At 36.4% G+C, this 19,576-nt stretch overlaps 3 protein-coding genes across 6 annotated transcripts; all 3 read right to left on the bottom strand.

The window, feature by feature from the left end:
• Positions 940-6,802, bottom strand: LOC18606535 (signal peptide peptidase-like 2). Its single transcript, XM_007040202.2, has 14 exons — positions 6,445-6,802; positions 5,592-5,750; positions 5,377-5,488; positions 4,997-5,116; positions 4,762-4,913; positions 4,466-4,648; positions 4,237-4,271; positions 3,676-3,832; positions 2,949-3,002; positions 2,671-2,763; positions 2,393-2,535; positions 1,732-1,802; positions 1,445-1,528; positions 940-1,292 (listed from the first exon to the last, which is right to left on the bottom strand). Exons 1-14 carry the CDS (start codon positions 6,589-6,591, stop codon positions 1,162-1,164), a joined length of 1,641 nt encoding a protein of 546 aa, XP_007040264.1. The 5' UTR covers positions 6,592-6,802; the 3' UTR covers positions 940-1,161.
• On the bottom strand, positions 8,780-12,480 carry LOC18606534. 2 transcript variants are annotated; one of them, XM_018117168.1, is made up of 3 exons: positions 12,105-12,479; positions 10,134-11,267; positions 8,780-10,025 (listed from the first exon to the last, which is right to left on the bottom strand). In XM_018117168.1, the coding sequence occupies exons 2-3, from the start codon at positions 11,031-11,033 to the stop codon at positions 9,231-9,233; spliced, it is 1,695 nt and encodes a 564-aa protein (XP_017972657.1). In that variant the 5' UTR covers positions 11,034-11,267; positions 12,105-12,479; the 3' UTR covers positions 8,780-9,230. The 2 variants fall into 2 exon arrangements, with proteins under 2 accessions (XP_017972657.1, XP_017972656.1); XM_018117167.1 differs by having other exon boundaries at positions 8,780-11,267; positions 12,105-12,480.
• Positions 13,365-18,408, bottom strand: LOC18606533 (UDP-N-acetylmuramoyl-L-alanyl-D-glutamate--2,6-diaminopimelate ligase). Of its 3 annotated transcripts, XM_018117166.1 has the most exons (8): positions 16,505-18,408; positions 16,253-16,369; positions 15,983-16,158; positions 15,323-15,468; positions 14,864-15,074; positions 14,519-14,585; positions 13,820-13,879; positions 13,365-13,713 (listed from the first exon to the last, which is right to left on the bottom strand). In XM_018117166.1, exons 1-5 carry the CDS (start codon positions 18,366-18,368, stop codon positions 15,056-15,058), a joined length of 2,322 nt encoding a protein of 773 aa, XP_017972655.1. In that variant the 5' UTR covers positions 18,369-18,408; the 3' UTR covers positions 13,365-13,713; positions 13,820-13,879; positions 14,519-14,585; positions 14,864-15,055. The 3 variants fall into 3 exon arrangements, with proteins under 3 accessions (XP_017972655.1, XP_007040261.2, XP_017972654.1); XM_007040199.2 differs by lacking the exon at positions 13,820-13,879; XM_018117165.1 differs by lacking the exons at positions 13,365-13,713; positions 13,820-13,879 and having other exon boundaries at positions 14,376-14,585.

Here is a 19,576-nt window from a genome sequence, read left to right as displayed (position 1 = left end):
TTGACAAACAGGGTCGCAAGTGGGTGTCTAGGGAACACGTGGCAACCACGTAGTGGTTGCTTTGACTGCAAAACATATTATCATGCCAGACCTTGGTAGAATAGAGTATGTGTTTTGGGAATATTATGAACTGGCTTGCTTCTTCCCTTCATGAAAACGCAACTTTCTTTCTTTTTTTTTTTTTTTTTTTAATTTCTCATGCAAAATCCCCCCATAATCGGCAATTTTGATAGTACCTCTTTCTTTGATAAAGATTAAGGGTGACAATTAATATGTGATTGATGCATTCTGATATGAGAATATGCATTTTGATCATTGAAGTTTCTGGCTTTGACATGTTTTCTCCTCCATTCCATGATTTCAGCTCAAGTTCACGTGCACATTATTGAAGCAATCTTGTTCCATGAAGGTTAAAAAAAAAGGACCAATCATTGATTTTAAGCATTTTAGGAACTCATATCTCTGAAATTCAAACGTTGGTGCTCTGTTATGGTTGAGCTGGCCTCATGCTTTTCAAGATATTACTGATATTTGCTTCCACAGAATAAAAGTTTCTTTCTTGCTGATGTTGACTCCCTTGGAATATTTCAGAAAACGCTGATTCTGATCCCTTCAAGCTTCATTCCAATTCCAGAAGATCAAGAAGAAAATTACTCTAAAATACATTTTAGGGATGAGAGTTTATCAATCAAGGAACCCAATCTCAGCACTGCAGCAGGCCAGCCTGGAATTATACATGCTTATCCCATTCCTCCTTAGCTTTACTTAATTTTATTTAATCTTAGCCACATGAGAAAGTAATGGAAAATTTAGAAAGAACCATATTTCTTACTCTAATTCTCTTCAAATTCCACTATTTTTCATTTCCATCTTCCGCTTTTTCTCAATCTAAAAATTGCAGATGGAAATGCTTATAGCAAAATGAAGCAGACGGTGGGCTGAAAGATAAAAAGTGTTTTCCGGAACCAATTCTTTGAAGCTTATCAAATGCACACTACTCTTTCTCTTTTTCCTCTGTGGAATGAGACATACTATTTTTACATGATAACATGCCCTGTCTAGCTTCAAAGGGCAACAAGATTTGTGCTAGCTTGCTACAGTAGGTTTTCAGTGATAAGCCACACACCACAAACTCTACAATATAATTACAAAAACGGGGTCTTACTTTTCTTCGCTCAACTCTTCACTGTGTAGGTGTTCGAGTTGGATATGGGGGCAGGGTCTTTCTGGTTCTCCTCTTGTCCAGAGAACTCGTAGATCACCCCTCTTTCTTCCCAGGGTCAAAAAGGTTCCTGTTTCAAGGGGTGTGAATATTTTGTCAGCTGACAGTAACAGGACCATGGCTTTCAAGTTTCAACTCATCCACCTGGATTGCCCCCCCACCCAGACGCCCCCAAAAAAAAAATACAGAAAGAACAAAATTGCTTGTAGTAACAAAAATTACCAAGTGTAAAAGGGACAATGTAAAGGAGCGCTGGTTGACCATGTCCATCCATCAAATTTAGTGCCACGTATGTAATGAGAAGACCTGCCATGGGTTAGAAAGGAGTAGAAAACTGTCACTTGTAAAACCCAGGTAAATGATGGGAATGGCAACAAAATTGAAGGAAATTTTGTGAAGTTTTCTTTTATTCATTTATCAACAAACACACTGTTTTTCAGTCACTGTTACAAGAAAACTATGGTTCGTTTTGTTTTGGGGACCAACATGATTTCTTTACCATCTCTTACCTAACCCATAAGCAAACATTGCCCACAAGAAATATCCAGCTCGAAGAGTCTTGTTTGCCAGCCAATCATACCTGTAGCCACAAGTGGCTCAAGTGAGTTCTAAGCAGATAAATTAGCAACGATTTGAGAATTCAATGGCCAAAAAAGTATGAGAGGAAGGGATAAATCAATATTTCAACAATCCTTTGGTGAGACAATGTACATGATATTCATATTCTTACAACCAGTTAGATTTAATTTGCTTCCTGAAACATGAAATATTCAAAGATAATGCATCAGTGGAGATTGCACTACTTTTCTTGATATGCTATATATATTATAGTAGCACCATTTTTCTGCCAAAAATATGCTTGATTTAAATGTCTTCTTAATTACCAATTTATTACTCAAATAGTAAAAAAAATAGCTCTCTCTTCTCTGATTAAAAAGTGAATAACAACCCCTTAAGAGCCACTATCCCAAATAGAAAATCTCCTTATGAAACAGTTGAATATTTGAACAAAAACAGTCCAACATGGAAAGAAAACACAATGTTTGAAAAAGCATGAAAGGACATTTTCTCTGAAAAGAAAGGTAAGAACATCAATGGATAAGTTTGCATGCACAGACCAGTGACAGGAATAGAAGTCTATTTTGCAAATGAAGACTGCAAAGTTCTAACCTGAGTGAAAATGCTATCAGTAATCCAGGTAAGAGGATGTCACCAAATCCTATTATGCTATAACCACCCCATGGATCAAACATTCGTGGGATCTTCAGTAGCATTGGAATGCCATCCTCTCCACTTTTATCACCCCGAGCTACCTATGAAAATAGACACAAGCAATCAGTAATTCAGTATTACTTTCTAGCCTTCAAATTTAGAATAATACTAATATTCTAAACCTTCTAGTTCTGATATAGCTTATGGGCTAGAGTTGGATAAGCTGGATTACTTACCACAATCATCACACTTTCATGGAACAACTTCTTAGAAACAAACACCCAAAAGATGTCATATAAGAAGGCACAACTGAGTAGAACTGTTCCCACCTGATTCACAAACCAACCAGAATTATGTCACAATAACAACCTGTTCCCCAGAAATTGTAGTATTTGTCAGAAATATTCCACATTTGATTATTTTGGACATTCCAGAGCTCAAATTTAAGAAACCTAAGAAAGTCCCTACAAGTCTAAAACATAACGAGATCGAACAAATAAATTTGAAACATTACCTTAAGATTAGGTACATGGACAATTTGCAGAACTGTGATTATCAGTGCAATTCCCTGAGAAGAAAACAAATTATATGTTGACATCTGACATCTAAATCTTGCATCAGCATCTTGTCCAAAAAAAGAAAATATAGAAAGGGAGAGACGTACATGAATTTGGACTAAGCCATATGTCTCATATCCATCCAAATAAATGGTGGTTGTAATCTATACTCATTAATTTGATATTGCAATACATGACACCTAAGATAGTTCCATCACTGACCAATTAGAGCATTCTAAATCCACTATTTATATTGAATATCCTAGCGAAGCCGTAGCTTCATAAAAAAAAAATAAAGAGAAATTGTCTATCATGCATCCGGAAGAAAAAAAAGGGTTGTCATCTATTAATTGAAACATTAACTTATCTTAAACTCACTCTTTTTCATTAATAGGAAAGAAAAATTGTTGCTCAATAAGATAGGGTGTGCATGGTGTATAAAGATAGGCACATTCTATTATTGAAGCACATAGCTATTGTATTCACAACATGACTCATGGATCCAATTAGCTTGCCTCTTATTGATGGTTGCCAGCCATTAGCCAGAACCCAAAATTTAGCACATCACCAAGTGAAAGTGGAAAAAATGGATAACAAAAAAAGGGATTAGTAATACTTTACAATAATGGAACTTATATAATCTTGAAATATGTTAAATAAAACAATAAGAAAGTATATCCTTACTAGTATATCTTGACCTATCCAAGCAAAGGAAACATTGCGGTAAACAGCCCAAACAACAGCAAATGCTATGCAGAAAGGCGAAACAGCCAATGTGAGATATGAGAGAGCTCCGAAGAAAGGGACTTTTATATATGATTCTCCAGCATGCTTGAACCACCTGAGACATAAATATTTGTTCACAACATTGAAAAGACAAGTCAATCCCCTTAATTAATGAAGGATGTAAAACACAGAGACGGGTATTTATCTAGGCAAAAGAAACAAAATGCATGGACATCCATAGCAACAAAGTGTGACCATTTTTTTCATCTATTGATGACAGTTGGTGCAATTATCAACAAAATAGTTTTCAAACTAAATCATTTTATTCAACAGCTCATAATACTTTGATGGTTATCACTTATCACCATCCGCTCTATATCATGCAGACAATATAACAAAACATGACCCACAGTGAATATACAAGAATCAATTAACAAAAGTGGACATGAAGACTTGGCGGGTGTTTAAATGCAAACTTCCCATAACATACTGAGTTCATACTAAGAAATACATGAATACCTTGACAATAAAGCAACCAAGCAAGTTTGAAGGCCCTGCACATACATGAAACTTTAGAGTTACATGCCAATACTTTATTGAAATATCTGGAACACATGAGACAAAATTTGGTAATATTCATAGAAACATTTTGTGCATGCAAATCAATAACATGAATTAAGTGAAGCAGCGTATGCTTGCATGCATAGATGAATAATAACTGGGAACCAGACATAAAAGGAAGTTGTACCTCCACACCACCTATGCAGAAAAGAACCACCAAGATCTCAACAAACCAATATGACATAAGCTTGTAAAGCATAACCAAGAAACAAGAAGCAACAACAACAAATAAGACAGCTGATGTAGTGTTAATGTCCACAATACCACCAGAAGCTACATGACTGGTATCGGGAATTTCATCCAAGGCATCCTGCATTGATGAGATAAGGTCTATCCATTAATAAGCATAACATAGCTGTAAACAGAAAGACACAACTCTATACATGCTGCATGGGGCAATATGCAAAATTTACTGCATGTGACCTTTAATAGTTTGTCCTGTTCGATAGCAGCTTCTCTTGCATTCCATGCAGACCAATACGAAGCACACAATATGGTACCAACTGCCATCAACCATAGAAACACTTCGGCTATGTCAACTAGCGGTCGCTTTGGAGAGTAAAGCTGTACCAACACTGCAAAAGCGCAAAGCATTTAGAAAGACATCATGTATGCTGGTGACAAAATTAAGTAAAACAAATATTAGAGTAGAACATACCTGATGCATTACTTGTCAACATTTTCTCCAAGCTTGCACCAGCATCTTGTGGGAGCATGACAGCAGGTATTTGTATATCTAGATCTGTTTCATCAGGCTCACATACCATCTTGTAGAGTTCTGCAGGAGAAGAATAACAATGTGCTCCAATATGTTGTCTTTCTAGGTCAAACTATTTATTCAACAACAATTGAAAACTGAACACTGCCAATCTCATACTTGTTCATGGCAATCCAAAAGGGTAAAATTCAGAGCAATAATGAAAAACCATTCCTATTCCAGTTAATGTAACAATACCACTCTGATTATTTATCAACAATGCATTCAAAAACCCCAACTAGTTAACACACCATCAAATAACAACCAAAAACATTAATTACCTTTCTGATTATTTATAATGAGGACAGCTGAAGCATGAGCCGCCTCTGCATTATTTGCCTTGGTTGTGAATTTGCAGTTGCCTCGGTCCACCATAATGACATCATTAGCAAGCTAACAAAATTGAAGTTATTGATTGGTCTTAGTCTACTACACTTTCTTGTTGTGCATGGACATACATAAATATAAGAGTATACCGATAGTCCAAATAACAAACCTTATTCTTTGGGGGACTACAACAATCACGAGGGTCAGAAAGAATAAGGCGTCTTTGGTTGGCATTTTTCTCCTTTGACACTATGGTAGTACCGAATCTGGCACCTACACCGACAAACTCAGCATCCTCTATGCCATTAACCCAAGTTTGAACTTTGACCTAACAAAGTCAAGAGAATTGAAGATTAAACTCTATAGATGAAACAAAAACGATGATAAAATCAACAAGATACAACAGCCATGCAAATCAATATTGAGAACAAGTTTACTCCAACAACGTGGAGAGTCCTAAATTGAAGGAGAAACAATATGACAGAAAGGGCAGGAAATCCTATATGAGCAATGAAAGTAAATAGCTATTATCACGATTTCTCACTCCAACTTCAAAAATTTTTATAAACTAACCACTAAGACAAACAGTTAATATCAATCTAGGAATATAATACCAAGAAGACACATAGAAAGTAGAAGGAGAAAATAACTGCATAAAAATCACCAAATTAAAATTGCAGCAAAAAAAAAAACAGGGCTCGCCCAGCAACTTAAGATAAGAACGAAATGCTATACAATATACTGATATAGTACAATTCACCAGACTAAAGCTAGTTTAGTTTATACACAAATTTGAGTCTTTAAGAAATTAAATTATAGAAAATCAACATCCAAAACGCCCACTTCAAGACTTCCAAATTCCATTTCTTCTGAACACTAGAGCGAAAAGAAACAAAATTTAAGTGCTTACCACTACCAATTCAAGAAAAAAGGAATCAAAACCAAAAATTTAAGCAAACCAAGTTGAGAAAACAAAGAAACAAGAAGTGGTAGAAGGAAAGAAATAAGATTCGACTGCTTACCAGAACGAAGTCGTTCTCACAACCGGGCTTCTTGGGAGCTGAATCGTCGTCGTGTACTATATCACCGGCGGTGACAGAACATGGCTGACAGACAAGTGAAATCAGAGCTGTTACAAAGATTACTCTGCAAAGACTCCGCAAATCCATTGACGGGGTTATCCTCCTACTCCCAATTCTCCTTCTTCAGGGACCCTTTGAAGTTCCCTTATTTCTAGGCATCAGACAAGATGTTTGCTTTTGGTTTTTGTTCTGTTCTTACTACTGATTAAATTCAAGATCCAATAAATAAAAAAAACAAAATAATGAGTAGCAGTACTGGAGTTGTGGTTGTTAATAAATGGAAACAATAAATGAGCAATGGATCTACTGGTTTTGGAAGGAAGTGAGATAAGAAAATGAAAGCAACCGTCACGGCCTCAAAGGCCACCTAACTGCATGCCTGCTGAAGTCACCAGTCCGACGTCGTTTACCCTTTTACTAAGCAATTGGCAATTCTTTTCTCTTTTTAAAAATGATTTTTAGTAGAGTAAAAGCTTTGGAGACCATTGCCCAACATTTTATTATTGGGTTGAAGTTTTGTTCACAAAATAAATTATATAAATTATCAATATTAATCTTTTATGGAGGTAAATAATTAAAATGGTTGTGGCCGGTGGAGGGGGGATTCCCGATTCCGTACGTGTCCGCATGGTTGGAAAACCGCGGTAAGAAACGTCGACGGGAATGAAGGATGCTATTAATCTTTCAGTTGTTTGTATGAATGATTGCCTATTGTCTTTTAGTATTGTCATGTCACTCCCCTTTACACCGTCACGAGAGTTTCTTGCACATTTGCTCTTCCTCAGGACAAGGGAAGTCGGTTGTGATTTGGGATTGTGAAGGAATCATATTCATAGCCATCATCAAGAAAAGGGTAAAAAAGGCTTTTGGATTATTATCACCCAATTTTGGAAAAAAAAAAATCTGTACTTAAATTTTGGTTTAAGAAAGTATCTTTGTGTCTAAATTCTAATTATATTGACAATATTTTATGAGAATTTGTAACAAAAATATGAAAAAACAAATTTACAATATGAATAGTACCCATTGAATATTTGACCATATAAAGTTGTTTTAGATATGAGAATTTGTGCAAAAATGATTCACACCCATCCTAAATATTTCAATTAAGAAAAAGTAAGGTAATCATAGAACCCTTTTAGGCCCAACCTTCAAGAGCAAGTGTTAATCCATTATTGGGAGAATTTTCCTTTCTTCCTTTTTCCTTTTTAGACTTTACTTTCAATGGCAGAAGAAAGATTCTTGGTTTGCTAGGTTTAGGCCTCAATCACATAAGAATTATAAGCAATGAATTTTCTCTCTCTCCTTTTCTTTTTTCTTTCTTGGTGAGATTAGCCAATCAATCCAGTGCTAAAAGTTCCTGTAGGAATCAACCCACATTGACGACAATGATTTTTCAGAAAGAAGCAAAACCCGTCGACCAAACAAGAAATAAGAAGAGGGTCGTCACTTTCAAGTGGTAATAGTAGAATCACAGTTGGGGCTGTGCACAAACTTTTTCCTCCATGTTCGCTTGTCGTTTTGCTTTCATGGCTTCGACATCAAAACGATCTCAAGACGTGTTTTATGTTGTTTCTTGTTGGACCATGCATGTGGTTATGTACCCCAAATGAACTGCCGCATGTGCCCATCGTCGAAGACCATGGCTGTTCGAGGTGCCGACAATTTGCCTAGAATTCTTTGGATAATTATACCAATCTTTAAACTTTGAGATTTTAATCATCTTCTCATTTGATGATGATTAGTGTTGTAATGCTTTCGACAAAGGGTTTGAAAGATGGACAGGTTTGTGGTTATTAAACTGAAAACAATCGTAAATTTGGTGGGATGTCATTGTCTAGTTTCCATCCTATAAAGCGTCCAACAAAAGGAGGAAGCGACGAAGATCCTCTGTTAAATCATATCTTTCACTTATGGCAGACAGATAAGATTTTTTTTTTTTAAGTGAGGAGAGAATCAGATATATCATGGAATTTCATGCTTTAATGAAACTAACAGCAATAGCAATTCCATCCACATTCAATGGAATACATTAAAGAGGTATCATCGGCTAGTTGATCAGTAATGAATTCCCAATTCAACAAAACATATCAAGCAACTCTTTAATGAAGGATTCTTTCCCTTTAATTTCTGATATATTCACCAATCCAATTGCATATGCCCTGCCTTCTGATCAAAGTGTGGCTTTGGTTTCATTAGGTTTTAAACTCTTTCATCAAGCATTCTTGACCCATTAGGCTTTCCCTTATCCTCCAAGGTGGGTACAGTTGAATGCTAAGGGAATCTGTTCACTGTTAACAACATTGAACTCTCTTTTCAACAGGATTTAGGCCTTTTGTCACGTGCCACAGTCAACTTGACTCCATTAATCAGACGTGAAAGATTTTAAAGGACCCAACAATCCAAACCCCTTTGCTGCACAATTAGAATTTCTTGAGGCATCAAGCAAGGGTAGGAATTATGATTCCGCACATTGGACCTTAAATCTCTGCCCATTTTCTTTTAGTTGGCAAATGCACAGTGTTTTTTGAAGAATGAAACTAACTTCCATCCATTTTTTAAAACAGAATCAGATGGAAAACAATCAAAGAACACTAATTCGGGGTTATAAAGATTGAAAAGGAAAGAAAAGGAAAAAACAGACCAGACAATCTAGAAACAACTTGGGATTGAGACCTGTTTGCCTAGAATAGTTTTCCTTAAGAGGCTTAATTCCTGCTGATGCACTACTTCGGGAAAAGATGACCATCTTTAATGTTTTGGAGTTGACACAACGTAAGTCCACTGTCGGATTGATAAGTTGAATGGAAATGACAATTGTTGGCAGCAGGGTGTTCTGACAGATTATAGGTTCCCCCAGGAAATCTGATTGCTCCTCCATTCATCCTCAAAGCCAGTGTTTTGTCATTGTCCTGTGAAAGATATCCTGCATGAGCTTGTCTTGGAATGCTTAAACCAACATCTATACCCTGGTGAAGTGGGACAGGATATCCATTCCCAATACCTGAAGTTGGGGTGCTGTTCTGATTAACGCAACCCGTGTTTCTGGATCCCATTGGTGCAAAGCTTTGAATTCTTTCTTCTGGATGTACAACTGGAAATGATCCTTGAGTACAACTTGCTTCCAGAATTTGATTCATTCTTTCTGAGTTCACACCTCTTTTCTTCTCAGCAACTCTTGGTAGAATATAGTCGCATAATGAAGCATCAAGCCCGTGATTAGCAACAATGGGAGCGACAATGGGCTCAGTTAGGACAGTGGGTAACGTTAAATACATTGAAGAAGGTGCCTGACCTGAGGGACTAGATAGAAAATTTTGAACAACAGATGATCCCAACATTTCCCCGTTGGTCTTTTCAGTGGCTACTGCAGTTCTCATGGCTTGGCCATGACCACCTTGATCTTCAGGTACTTGATAGTGACTGCTGCAATCAACAGTCTTCTTGCTTTTCAGACTCCTCTCCAAAGATCCACCCTTCCTCTTTTGAGCTTCTATTGCCAACACAACGCTCTTATGACTCTGCAATTGAACATCTTGGTCAGCACAACTTGTTTGAAGATTTAACTTTGCAGATATTGACAAGCTATCTCCTTTGTTCTTCTTTGATGAAGTAATGACCTTAGTTACCTGTCCAGAGTCAACTCCATCTCCTAATGCATTGAAGCAATCAGTAGAATCAGCAGCATTACTACTTTTAGGAAGTCTTACTAAAGATCTATTATTGCAGTTCTGAGATCTCATGCCATATTTGAAGTCATTCTGATGCTGCCAGTTAATATTCTCCTCCTCTTGAAGCTGCATCACATTCACCTGAAAGTTGTTTTGCTGTTGTGCAAGGACTGTTTCCTGAAAGTTATTATGGTGTTGGACTTGGATACTTTCCTCGAAGTTATTTGGATGCTGGACTTGCATGCTCTCCTTGGCGGTTTTTTCATGTTGATCTTGAACTTTCTTAGATTTTTTTGTTGGCTGCAACTGGACCTTTTTCCCTCTATGACCACGTTTTCTCCTTTTTGGCTCTGGAGTAGTATCATCTGCCACCAACTTTTGCATTTCCTCCATCAACCATTTCAATAAGTTCTCTCTAGTAACTTTAAGATCCTCTAATAAAGACTCCATGAAGTTCTTAACATCATCCAAAGGAACAGGATCATGAGCCCTTGTATCACCCTTCTGTAAATCAAATTCTTTCGGAGAACCCCTCTTCCTTTTACTGTTCTGCAAATTGTTGCTTATATTCCTGGCTTTCCGTGTCTTTGCTTTCCCAACATTGATTTGATCCCCTGTTCCAGGATTGTCGTTGTCCTTCTGCTTAAGTCCACTAGTTCGATGATCACCTACGGAGATCAAGCTTGATACCAGCTTATGCCTTCTGCGAAGTGGCTCGCTACTTGATTTTGAATCATCGCATGAAGAATCAAAGTCATTGTCTCTCCTCCTGTACTCCCAACGTCGCTGAAATTCAAGTTCTCCCATTTCTGCTGGGGCCATCACTTGAACCTGACCTTTGCAAAAACTTAGGACCATATAATGACTCAGAAAATTTTAGATCACCAATTAGCCCCACTTATATCAAATAAATCGACAATGAGCCCCACTTGTCATCAATGTCACAGGACATTGCTAGAAGTATGATAGCTGTTGGACACTAGAAGTGCTGCTTATCTCAAGATCAAATCTACTCCTTCCAGCATAACACTCTTTCACAAGTTAATAGTGCAAAGTAGGAGCAAACTATATAATACATTAGCTGCACCCACCCTGTGGCATAGCAAAGAACAGCCCAAGATCAATGAGAGTGAATTAAAGGGCAAATATTGTTTAACACCCACCATAAGTATTGCCTGACCAAAAGTATATGACAATCCACTAAACCAGGGGAAAACAAAGATGGGGGTGGGAAATAAGTTCAATAAAATCAATCATAGGATTATATGAGTGAAAAAATGGAACTGAATGAACTTTGACAGATTCCCTTTATTCTAATTCTAGCAGGAACATAATTGAGAAAGGTCCAAAAGGATGAACAATTGGACCCAATACACAGAGAACAAAATGGAACCGAGATGTTAAAGCAAGGATCATTTCAGTTCCTAGAAGACTAAATCAAATTCCAATTCCTACATAAACACCTACAAACAATCAAGTGAGTCTTTGAAATGCAGAAGCCTCAAACTTATACCGTCCGACCGAATAAAAGCCAAAAAAAACATAAAGTTGCACCACAAACTACTTGTGGATGCAATATAAAAAGATTCAAAACCACTAAGCCCCTGAAGAACATGATCTGAGCATCTACAAAAGAGTGTTATCAATCAGTAATGAAAAAGAATTGACGTTTATATTTCAGAACCTAATAAAAGAGATTTCTTGTATTACGGTCTCATAGACCCAGAAATATGACCAGAGGTACTACAGATAGCCATGAAACAGTCAAAGAACTAGAACAAGTCACAACAAATCAAAAAGCTAGTAAAGTCAAATTCTTAGGCTGAGGTTCACCTCAGGAACGAGATACATGATCAAAAGAATTCCAAAACAAGAGAAAAACCAATCATTTTTCTGTAGTTCTGTTCAGAAGAGAAGAACTTTCCTCACCATGCATCAGTCGACAACACAGACTCAAACCAGGAGGATCCCTTTTCGCTCATCATCAATCATCATAGTCAAACTCCATGTCTTACAACTTACTAGAGCGCCTCTCTCTCTCTCTCTCTGCATTTATGTCCATACGTCCCGCTCTGAAAGGAAAGAAATTATACACTTGTCCTTCTCTTGCTGTCTCATGTTGCAGAGGAAAAGAGAAAAAAAAATAAACGACGGAGTCAGTGAGTTGGGTGAAGTTATGGCAGAGAGAGTTATGGGGTAATCGTCTTTCCCTTCCACCCCTTTTTTCCAAAAAGCTGGTCTGATGGATGATTGCTCGAGCTTTAGTTCTTTGAACACTTGGGTTTACCAGCATTACTTAATATATAGTATTAAACACTGCATTTATTAACCTTTTAGGCCATCAAAATCGGAGCACCAGTTGGCTTTTTCCTGTATTCACTTTCCACCAAACTTTCTGTTTTGTCTTTGATTTGCCTACCATGTAAAATTCATTATAATTCTTTAGCCTTATTTGGTGCTTTTACCTCTCTTTAAGTTCCAGCTGTAATGTAATAGATTTTTTTTCTTTTCTTACTCACACCAACGTTTCTTGAGTGCAATAAATGGGTTTTTTCTCTTATTATTCATGATGATTGGCGGGTAACGTTTTTAATTTTCTGATCAAGTATGCAAGGATTTTCCATTAACAAGGAGGATTTGCCTTTCATTATCTTCTACTTATAATTTTATTATTCATTTTTAATTCTAAAAACACGTTAATTTTTTTAATTATGAAATTGTATTCCATGAATAATAAGATTCTACTTAATTTTTTTAATTATGAAATTGTATTTCATGAATAATAAGATTCTATTATAAAAACGCATTAATTTCTTCAGTTATGGAAACGCGTTCTATGGATTATAAGTTCAAAAATTAAGTATATCTTGAAATTTTACGATTCATGAATAATAAATTCATCTTGAAATTTTAGAAAGAAAATAATTACAATTAATCAAATAAAATCAACAAAATTTTAAATACAATTATGTGTCACGAATTTTACGTGATAAATTTTGATTTTATAAATAAAAACCTTCCTCTGATTATCAGTATGTCTTTTGAGTTAAAAACATAAATTCGTGATACATGTTAGATTGTCGATTAATTGAAACAACCTGATTGACAGACAATCCAGCTTGAAACCTCAAACACTAACCTGGTTTATAAATCGCTACAAGATGCATGAGCATCACGAAACCAGGAAAATGAATGACATGGTTGATGCTTTGAACGTAAAAGGGAAATAAAAGGTAAGGAGCCATGAAAATTTGATTGTTCGACATTTTTGGCTATAAAATTCTTAGTTATAATGATTTTGAGTTACCAAATTAGCCATTAAGTCTCGGCATGTTGTCTATATGCTTCCTTTGAGTTTCACCACCCTTCAACGATTGAAATAGAAAGAGTTCGGTATATCTTGGTTCAGAGGCTTTCCAGCTTAGCAGCAGTGTACCAGCTACAGTTTGCAGAATGGCATTGAAATGGCATTAATGTCCTTGGAGACTGAACTGGAAACTCCTTGATCCACTGCAAGAATTTGCAGCTTCATGCATATCTACAACAATTAGACACAACTATTTGCCATATTAACTCAATGCCGTCCTTGTATACTAACAATATAACTGAATAAATGGGATAACGAATACACTTAAAAAACTTACGGCATAGTATGAGCCAAGATGATTCCAACCTACGCTACATATCTGGTAATGTTTTCCTTTCTTAGAATTTAGAAAGCAGATAAATCGGTCCTCAACAAAAAGCTTGACTAATCCTTTCACAAAATATCATGCTTACCATACATTTGTGGACTACAAAAGCCTATAGCTTGCAGATGCTTGAACTGATACTCACCGTAACTGATTAAACCCTAACACTAAAAGTAACCAAAATATCAAGTTGGCTCCTCATTCAGGGTTTTTTTTTTCAAAGCAACATTTTTGCTTGGTTGTGCAGTACAGATGCGCCTATATTCCATCCAAAATGGAAGAAACGCAAAATTGAAACCTCGGGTTCATGTCTTTTTATTTTAACAATCAAAGGACCAGCCTTAAGTATCCTTACACAAAGAGAAGCAAACTATAGCATTATCTAAATTGCATTAAACTTGTTATGCACTCATTACTTTTTCTTCATGATTGGCAACAAGAATAATATCAAATCATTAAGAAACCAACAACTTTAGAGGTTGTTCCATCAGACTAATCAAGCACATGCTGCACCACAATAATCTGTAATACTATTTCAAAAGTGCAACATCCAGTTAACAGAATCTGTTATCATTCCACAATCAGATTTCAGAATAAGATTTTACATATACACACAGAAACATAGTCATTTGGCATACAAAAAAATTGTACCTTCATATCTGTTACAGGGCCCATTTTTATGAGCAGCCTTTTGGAATGATATCAAAATTAGCAAAACCTGGACAAAAAGAATTTACATCAAGAATAACCTATTTGAGAACAAAAGAAACAAGACAATTAAGAATTACTACTAAAACAGCTGAAATGAACCACTTCTGCTTTTAAGCATACAGTACAATCTACTCCCTGCCGCCAAGCCTCCAGCTTTGAATGCATTGCGATCAATAATTGAAAAGAAAGTAAAGGACTACCTCAAAATTTATATCCAAAAGGAATTCTATAAGACTTCAACAAAGTTACATACAAACTAATGAGATTGCAAGGTGGAGTTCTTACTGTTCTCTATTTAGTTAAGGACTCCATCAATCCATGCCCTCAAACAGCTTATATGAGTGCCTCCACCAGAGCAGCAGCATCCTCATGTTTTTCAGTTAAAATATTGTCAAAGGATCAAAATGCAGGATTTTGATCCAGAGGTACCATTCCCTGCCATAGTCTAACATCAACCTATCTGCACACTCATGGAAATTAATGACTCTCTGGCAACCTGCAGAGAATAGGCAAGAAAGAAACATGAAATTACAGCTTTATAATATAAATCCATGCGATAGCAGTCATTCTTCCATTTCCTTTTGCTAGGAGTATAATGGTATCATAATTGACATAGACATATGATCCTTATAATTCACAAACATGATACGCAGTTCCACATAGGAAATTGATCTGGACAAGCCACATTGGTAAAACTGAAGAATTCTTCGATAATTAAGCAGAATTAATAGAGAATGAACCCACCGCCATGGGAATTCACTGGTATCAATTCCTGCTTGGTGGAGTTCATCAACGTATTGCAATGCTTCCCGGCATTCCTCACGGTCATCAAAGAACTCTTTTTTGTCACCTTCAATCTGATATGTTTCATGGCCTTTGCCAGCAATCACCTGCATCACACAATTAGTGTCAAATATACAAATATACATATCAACTAGTTATAAGCAGAACAGAGCATGAGTAAGGAGAGACATGGGCTACGTTAACCCATGAAAATTCAAGCCTAGCAGGCTGGCATGCATGACAAGAGAAGGGATGACTAACGTCATTGAAGTAACCCACCCCCCGTCCCTCCAACAAAAGGGGGAAAGAGCAGAAAGGAGGAAGTGGGATGGGAGGAAACAACAACAAATTCTTTTCACATTGTTATTCTCCAAACTCTAAAGTTCAACAGGAAACCGTGCAAAATAAATAATTAAACTTTTCAACAAATTATACACATGAGGTAATGTGCAACTCTTTTGTGTTGCGTGAGAACTGCAATTACATAAGGTCCAGAATTGTAAAACTATTCATTCGCAAAAGCATATAACTATAGTAATGAAGATGTGGGTTTCCAGATTACTAGGAATAGAAGCTAACCAATTCCCTTCAAAAAGCACATCCAAGTTTCAAATAACTTACAACCATATCGCCTTCTTCACCCATGGCAACAGCACAACGTACAGCTACCTGCCTAATATCATGCAGAAAAAGTCGATGACCATTTGGGAGAGGTGGATAGTAATCATTCTCTCCATATTTCAAATATTCCTGCATTGTCCACCCCACGCCAGCTAACATGTCATCCAAGATGTCCACTGATAAGAAGATGAAACATATAAGTAAATAGCCACATGTTTCTAAGCAACCAATGTTGCAACTCATGATGATTTGACATTGTCTTATACTTACATGGATCTTCACTCTTTGGATTATCAGATGTCAGAATCGTCACTTCACTTTTATCAGTTGATATTTTTGCCATCATTGGTCTTTTCCCCCGGTCACTCTCCCCAGGACAACCAATAACTATAGAAAAGACATATAATTGGTTAGAAAAAAGGAGTGAAAAAAAGAAAAGAACAGGTAATGATGTTCAATTTGGAGGAAGTATCGTTTCATTTGAAGTAGGGAGTTCAAGAAAAACCATAAGTAGAAGCATACCAGTAATAATCCTCTTTGGTGCAAGCTCCCTTACAGAATCAAGCAGCCTAGAAAGGGCATCAGGAGTGTGAGCATAGTCCACGATTACTCCAAACGCCTGCTCCTCATCTATTAACTCACACCTACCTGGAACAGCATCAACCTCTTCGATCCCTCTTACAATGTCCTCCAAGGGTGCCCCAACTGCAATCCCAACAGCCACAGCTGCAAGAATATTATAGATATTATGCCTTCCAAGCAAACCTGAAGAAATCTCCAATATCCCATGTGGTGTATTAACCAAGACCTGCGTCTCAAATAAAGACAGCTCAAACTTCAGGGGATGAACATCTGCATTCTTATTCTCCATTGCAAAGGTCACCACAGGAACTTTGGGGCTCCCTTGCGCAATAAAAAAAGGTGCCTGCGCATCATCAATGTTAACAACTTTCCTATGCCTCTCAGGATCGACCATCCTTGCAAACAACTTTGCTTTAGCATCCCTATACTCCTCCTCAGTCCCATGAAAATCCAAATGATCCCTAGTCAAATTAGTAAACACCGCAATATCAAAATCAACCTCATTACACCTCCCTAAAGCCAGTCCATGAGAAGATGCCTCCATAACAACCGCCTCTGTTCCATTATGCAACATCTTAGCCATCAAATTCTGAACCAAAACAGCATCTGGGGTCGTATTTTGGGATTCCAACTTATTATCACCATGTATATAATAAGCAACCGAGCTTAGCATTCCAGTCCTCAAACCCATTGCCTCATACATCCCTTTTATCAAATAAGACGTGGTTGTTTTACCATTAGTCCCAGTGATCCCAATAACTACCATATTCTTTGAAGGGTACCTATAAAAAGATGCTGCTAACACAGGCAAAACCGAATTAGTATCCTCAACAATGACCAATGCCTTGCATCCCAAGGTATCCTCAATATCAATCTCTTTACTTGCTACAACGGCAACAGCTCCTCTTTTATCAGCTTCACTCAAATACAAATGTCCATCAGTTCTCCTCCCAACACAACAAACGAACAAATCCCCAGCACTAACCACCCTTGAATCATGCTGTATCCCTGTTATCTCAACCTCTAAATCCCCATAAACCGAAACGGGCACCACTTTACTTTCATCTAAAAGCTCAGCTAAACTCATTTTAAACTTAGGTTCCACAATTCTAACTTTACTCTTTCCAAAACTATCTAAATCTAAATCAAAAGAAGAATCCAACAAATTAACTTTATCTTTTTCTCCTTTTTTACCTTCAGAATCACTTATACGGACATCGAATTTGGAAGAATCTTCTTCATCTGAATCTTCATTTTCTCCATCATCCAAATCAGAAACAACATTCAAAGCTTGTAATTTATCAATTTCTTCCAAGTCAACAACTTCATCAGGTCCCAGCTCATCATCAAAGGCTTCCTCTTTTTTCGGAGCTGGTTGCAGCAAACCTTGCTCAACTAACTCTTGCCGTTTCATTGCAATGGCTTTATCAATCTCACCGAACAAATCGTCCCCATCATCGTTTCCCGTTTTCTCTTTGTTCAATACGTCTTCGTCCACGTCAGCAATGGCAGAAAGGTAATTTGACTTGTGCTTGTTGAAATCTTCTTCCTGGAGTTTGCGAGCCCGGGCGGCTTGGCGGTGGATTTGCTGGAACTTGTCTACCCCGTGCATAGAGTCTTCGGGGGCTTCGGGCGGGTCATCGTCGTCGGGGCTAGGATAATACTTTCCGTCGGGGCCGATGGCGGGAAGGCGAAGAGGCTTGAAAGGGAAATGACGATGGCGATGGTGGTGGTGTGTTTTAAGAGAGACATAGTTGCGTTGAGGAGAAAGAAAGGTGGGGAGAGAGAGGAGCCTGAAAGCCATTGTAGAGAGAGAAAGAGAGATGCAGTGAGGTTTTAGTGTGGAGGGGATAGAGGTTTTAGGATTGGGAAATTTGATGCCGCACGGCGTCGTTTGAAGTTGGAACGTTGAAATTGTTTGGGCTTTTGGATTTGAAAAGTATGGACAATCTTGGACCTCAGGCCCATGTACTCATTGGGTGTAAAGCTTAGACGGGAACAAGGACGTAAAGCATGTAGTGTTGAAGTTTGTTCTGAATCAAAATACTCATAAGTTTTTATATCTATATATTTTATTCAATTTAATTTATGTACTTAAAATTGAAGTGATTTAATTTTTTAATTTTAAAAATTATTTCAGTTTAGTCTCTATCACTAACTATATCTAATTTTATCATTAAAAAATAATATCAACGTTGATGTGACATATTTTGATGACGTGATATCCACACAATGATGTGGTATGCTCCATGACACCAACTTGATGACGTGACAGTGCCACATGGTCCTAATATAATGAGTGGCAATATTGACATGACATTGACATGTTGACATTTCAATGCTACATGACAGATAAAAAAATTTTTAAAATTTTTTTTGTATCACGTCGTAAATATTAAATTGAACAAAAATATATAATACATTAATTAAATTGAACAAAATTGAAATATTAAGGGACTAAATTGAAAATAATATTTGAAAATATAAATCTTTAAATAAATGATAGATATACTTATTAATAAGTCAAATATTTAAATACAGAAGATTTATGGTGCTAAAAAATATGTATAAATATTTTCATACTTGATTATTTGATTCTAAAATATGTACAATAATATATCTTCTCTGCAAAAATTAAGTTTAATTTTTCTTTTTATAAAAAAAAATTCATACCTAAAGTCAAATTTATATGAATAACTTGCATTATGTTGAAATAAAATAATATAAAAATACTAAATAATTTTTTTTTCTATCTATAGTATACAAATTAAAAATTTATTTGACTTAATTTTTAACTTGAGCTGAACTAAAATAAGCAAAATAGGTTTATTTAGTTACAATTTTCACAATTTACAAGTATCAAATTTTTTGTAATTATTTAATACTTACATAATTTACCTTTTATTTAAATTTACTCAAAGTTTCTTATAAAACGATTTTATTTAAATTCAAATACCATAATCAAATTCTACTAAATTTAAATTTACATTATTGATTTAAATCTACAAAAAT

This window comes from Theobroma cacao, chromosome 3, assembly GCF_000208745.1.
Source record: "Theobroma cacao cultivar B97-61/B2 chromosome 3, Criollo_cocoa_genome_V2, whole genome shotgun sequence".
NCBI lineage: Eukaryota > Viridiplantae > Streptophyta > Magnoliopsida > Malvales > Malvaceae > Theobroma > Theobroma cacao.
Note: the sequence above shows the minus strand (reverse complement) of the source record. Positions and strands in the feature narration are given on the sequence as shown.

What these genes read in the sequence shown, in the direction of transcription:
- LOC18606535 (XM_007040202.2), bottom strand. Translation starts at nt 6,591, where the DNA reads ATGGATTTGCGGAGTCTTTGCAGAGTAATCTTTGTAACAGCTCTGATT. An exon ending in GTGAGAACGACTTCGTTCTG is followed by an intron (nt 5,751 to 6,444) that starts GTAAGCAGTCGA and finishes TGACTTTGTTAG; the next exon opens with GTCAAAGTTCAAACTTGGGT. An exon ending in AATGTTTGCTTATGGGTTAG is followed by an intron (nt 1,529 to 1,731) that starts GTAAGAGATGGT and finishes AACCCATGGCAG; the next exon opens with GTCTTCTCATTACATACGTG.
- LOC18606533 (XM_018117166.1), bottom strand. Translation starts at nt 18,368, where the DNA reads ATGGCTTTCAGGCTCCTCTCTCTCCCCACCTTTCTTTCTCCTCAACGC. An exon ending in ACCAAAGAGGATTATTACTG is followed by an intron (nt 16,370 to 16,504) that starts GTATGCTTCTAC and finishes TCTTTTCTATAG; the next exon opens with TTATTGGTTGTCCTGGGGAG. An exon ending in GTGAAGAAGGCGATATGGTT is followed by an intron (nt 15,469 to 15,982) that starts GTAAGTTATTTG and finishes TGTGTGATGCAG; the next exon opens with GTGATTGCTGGCAAAGGCCA.
- LOC18606534 (XM_018117167.1), bottom strand. Translation starts at nt 11,033, where the DNA reads ATGGTCCTAAGTTTTTGCAAAGGTCAGGTTCAAGTGATGGCCCCAGCA.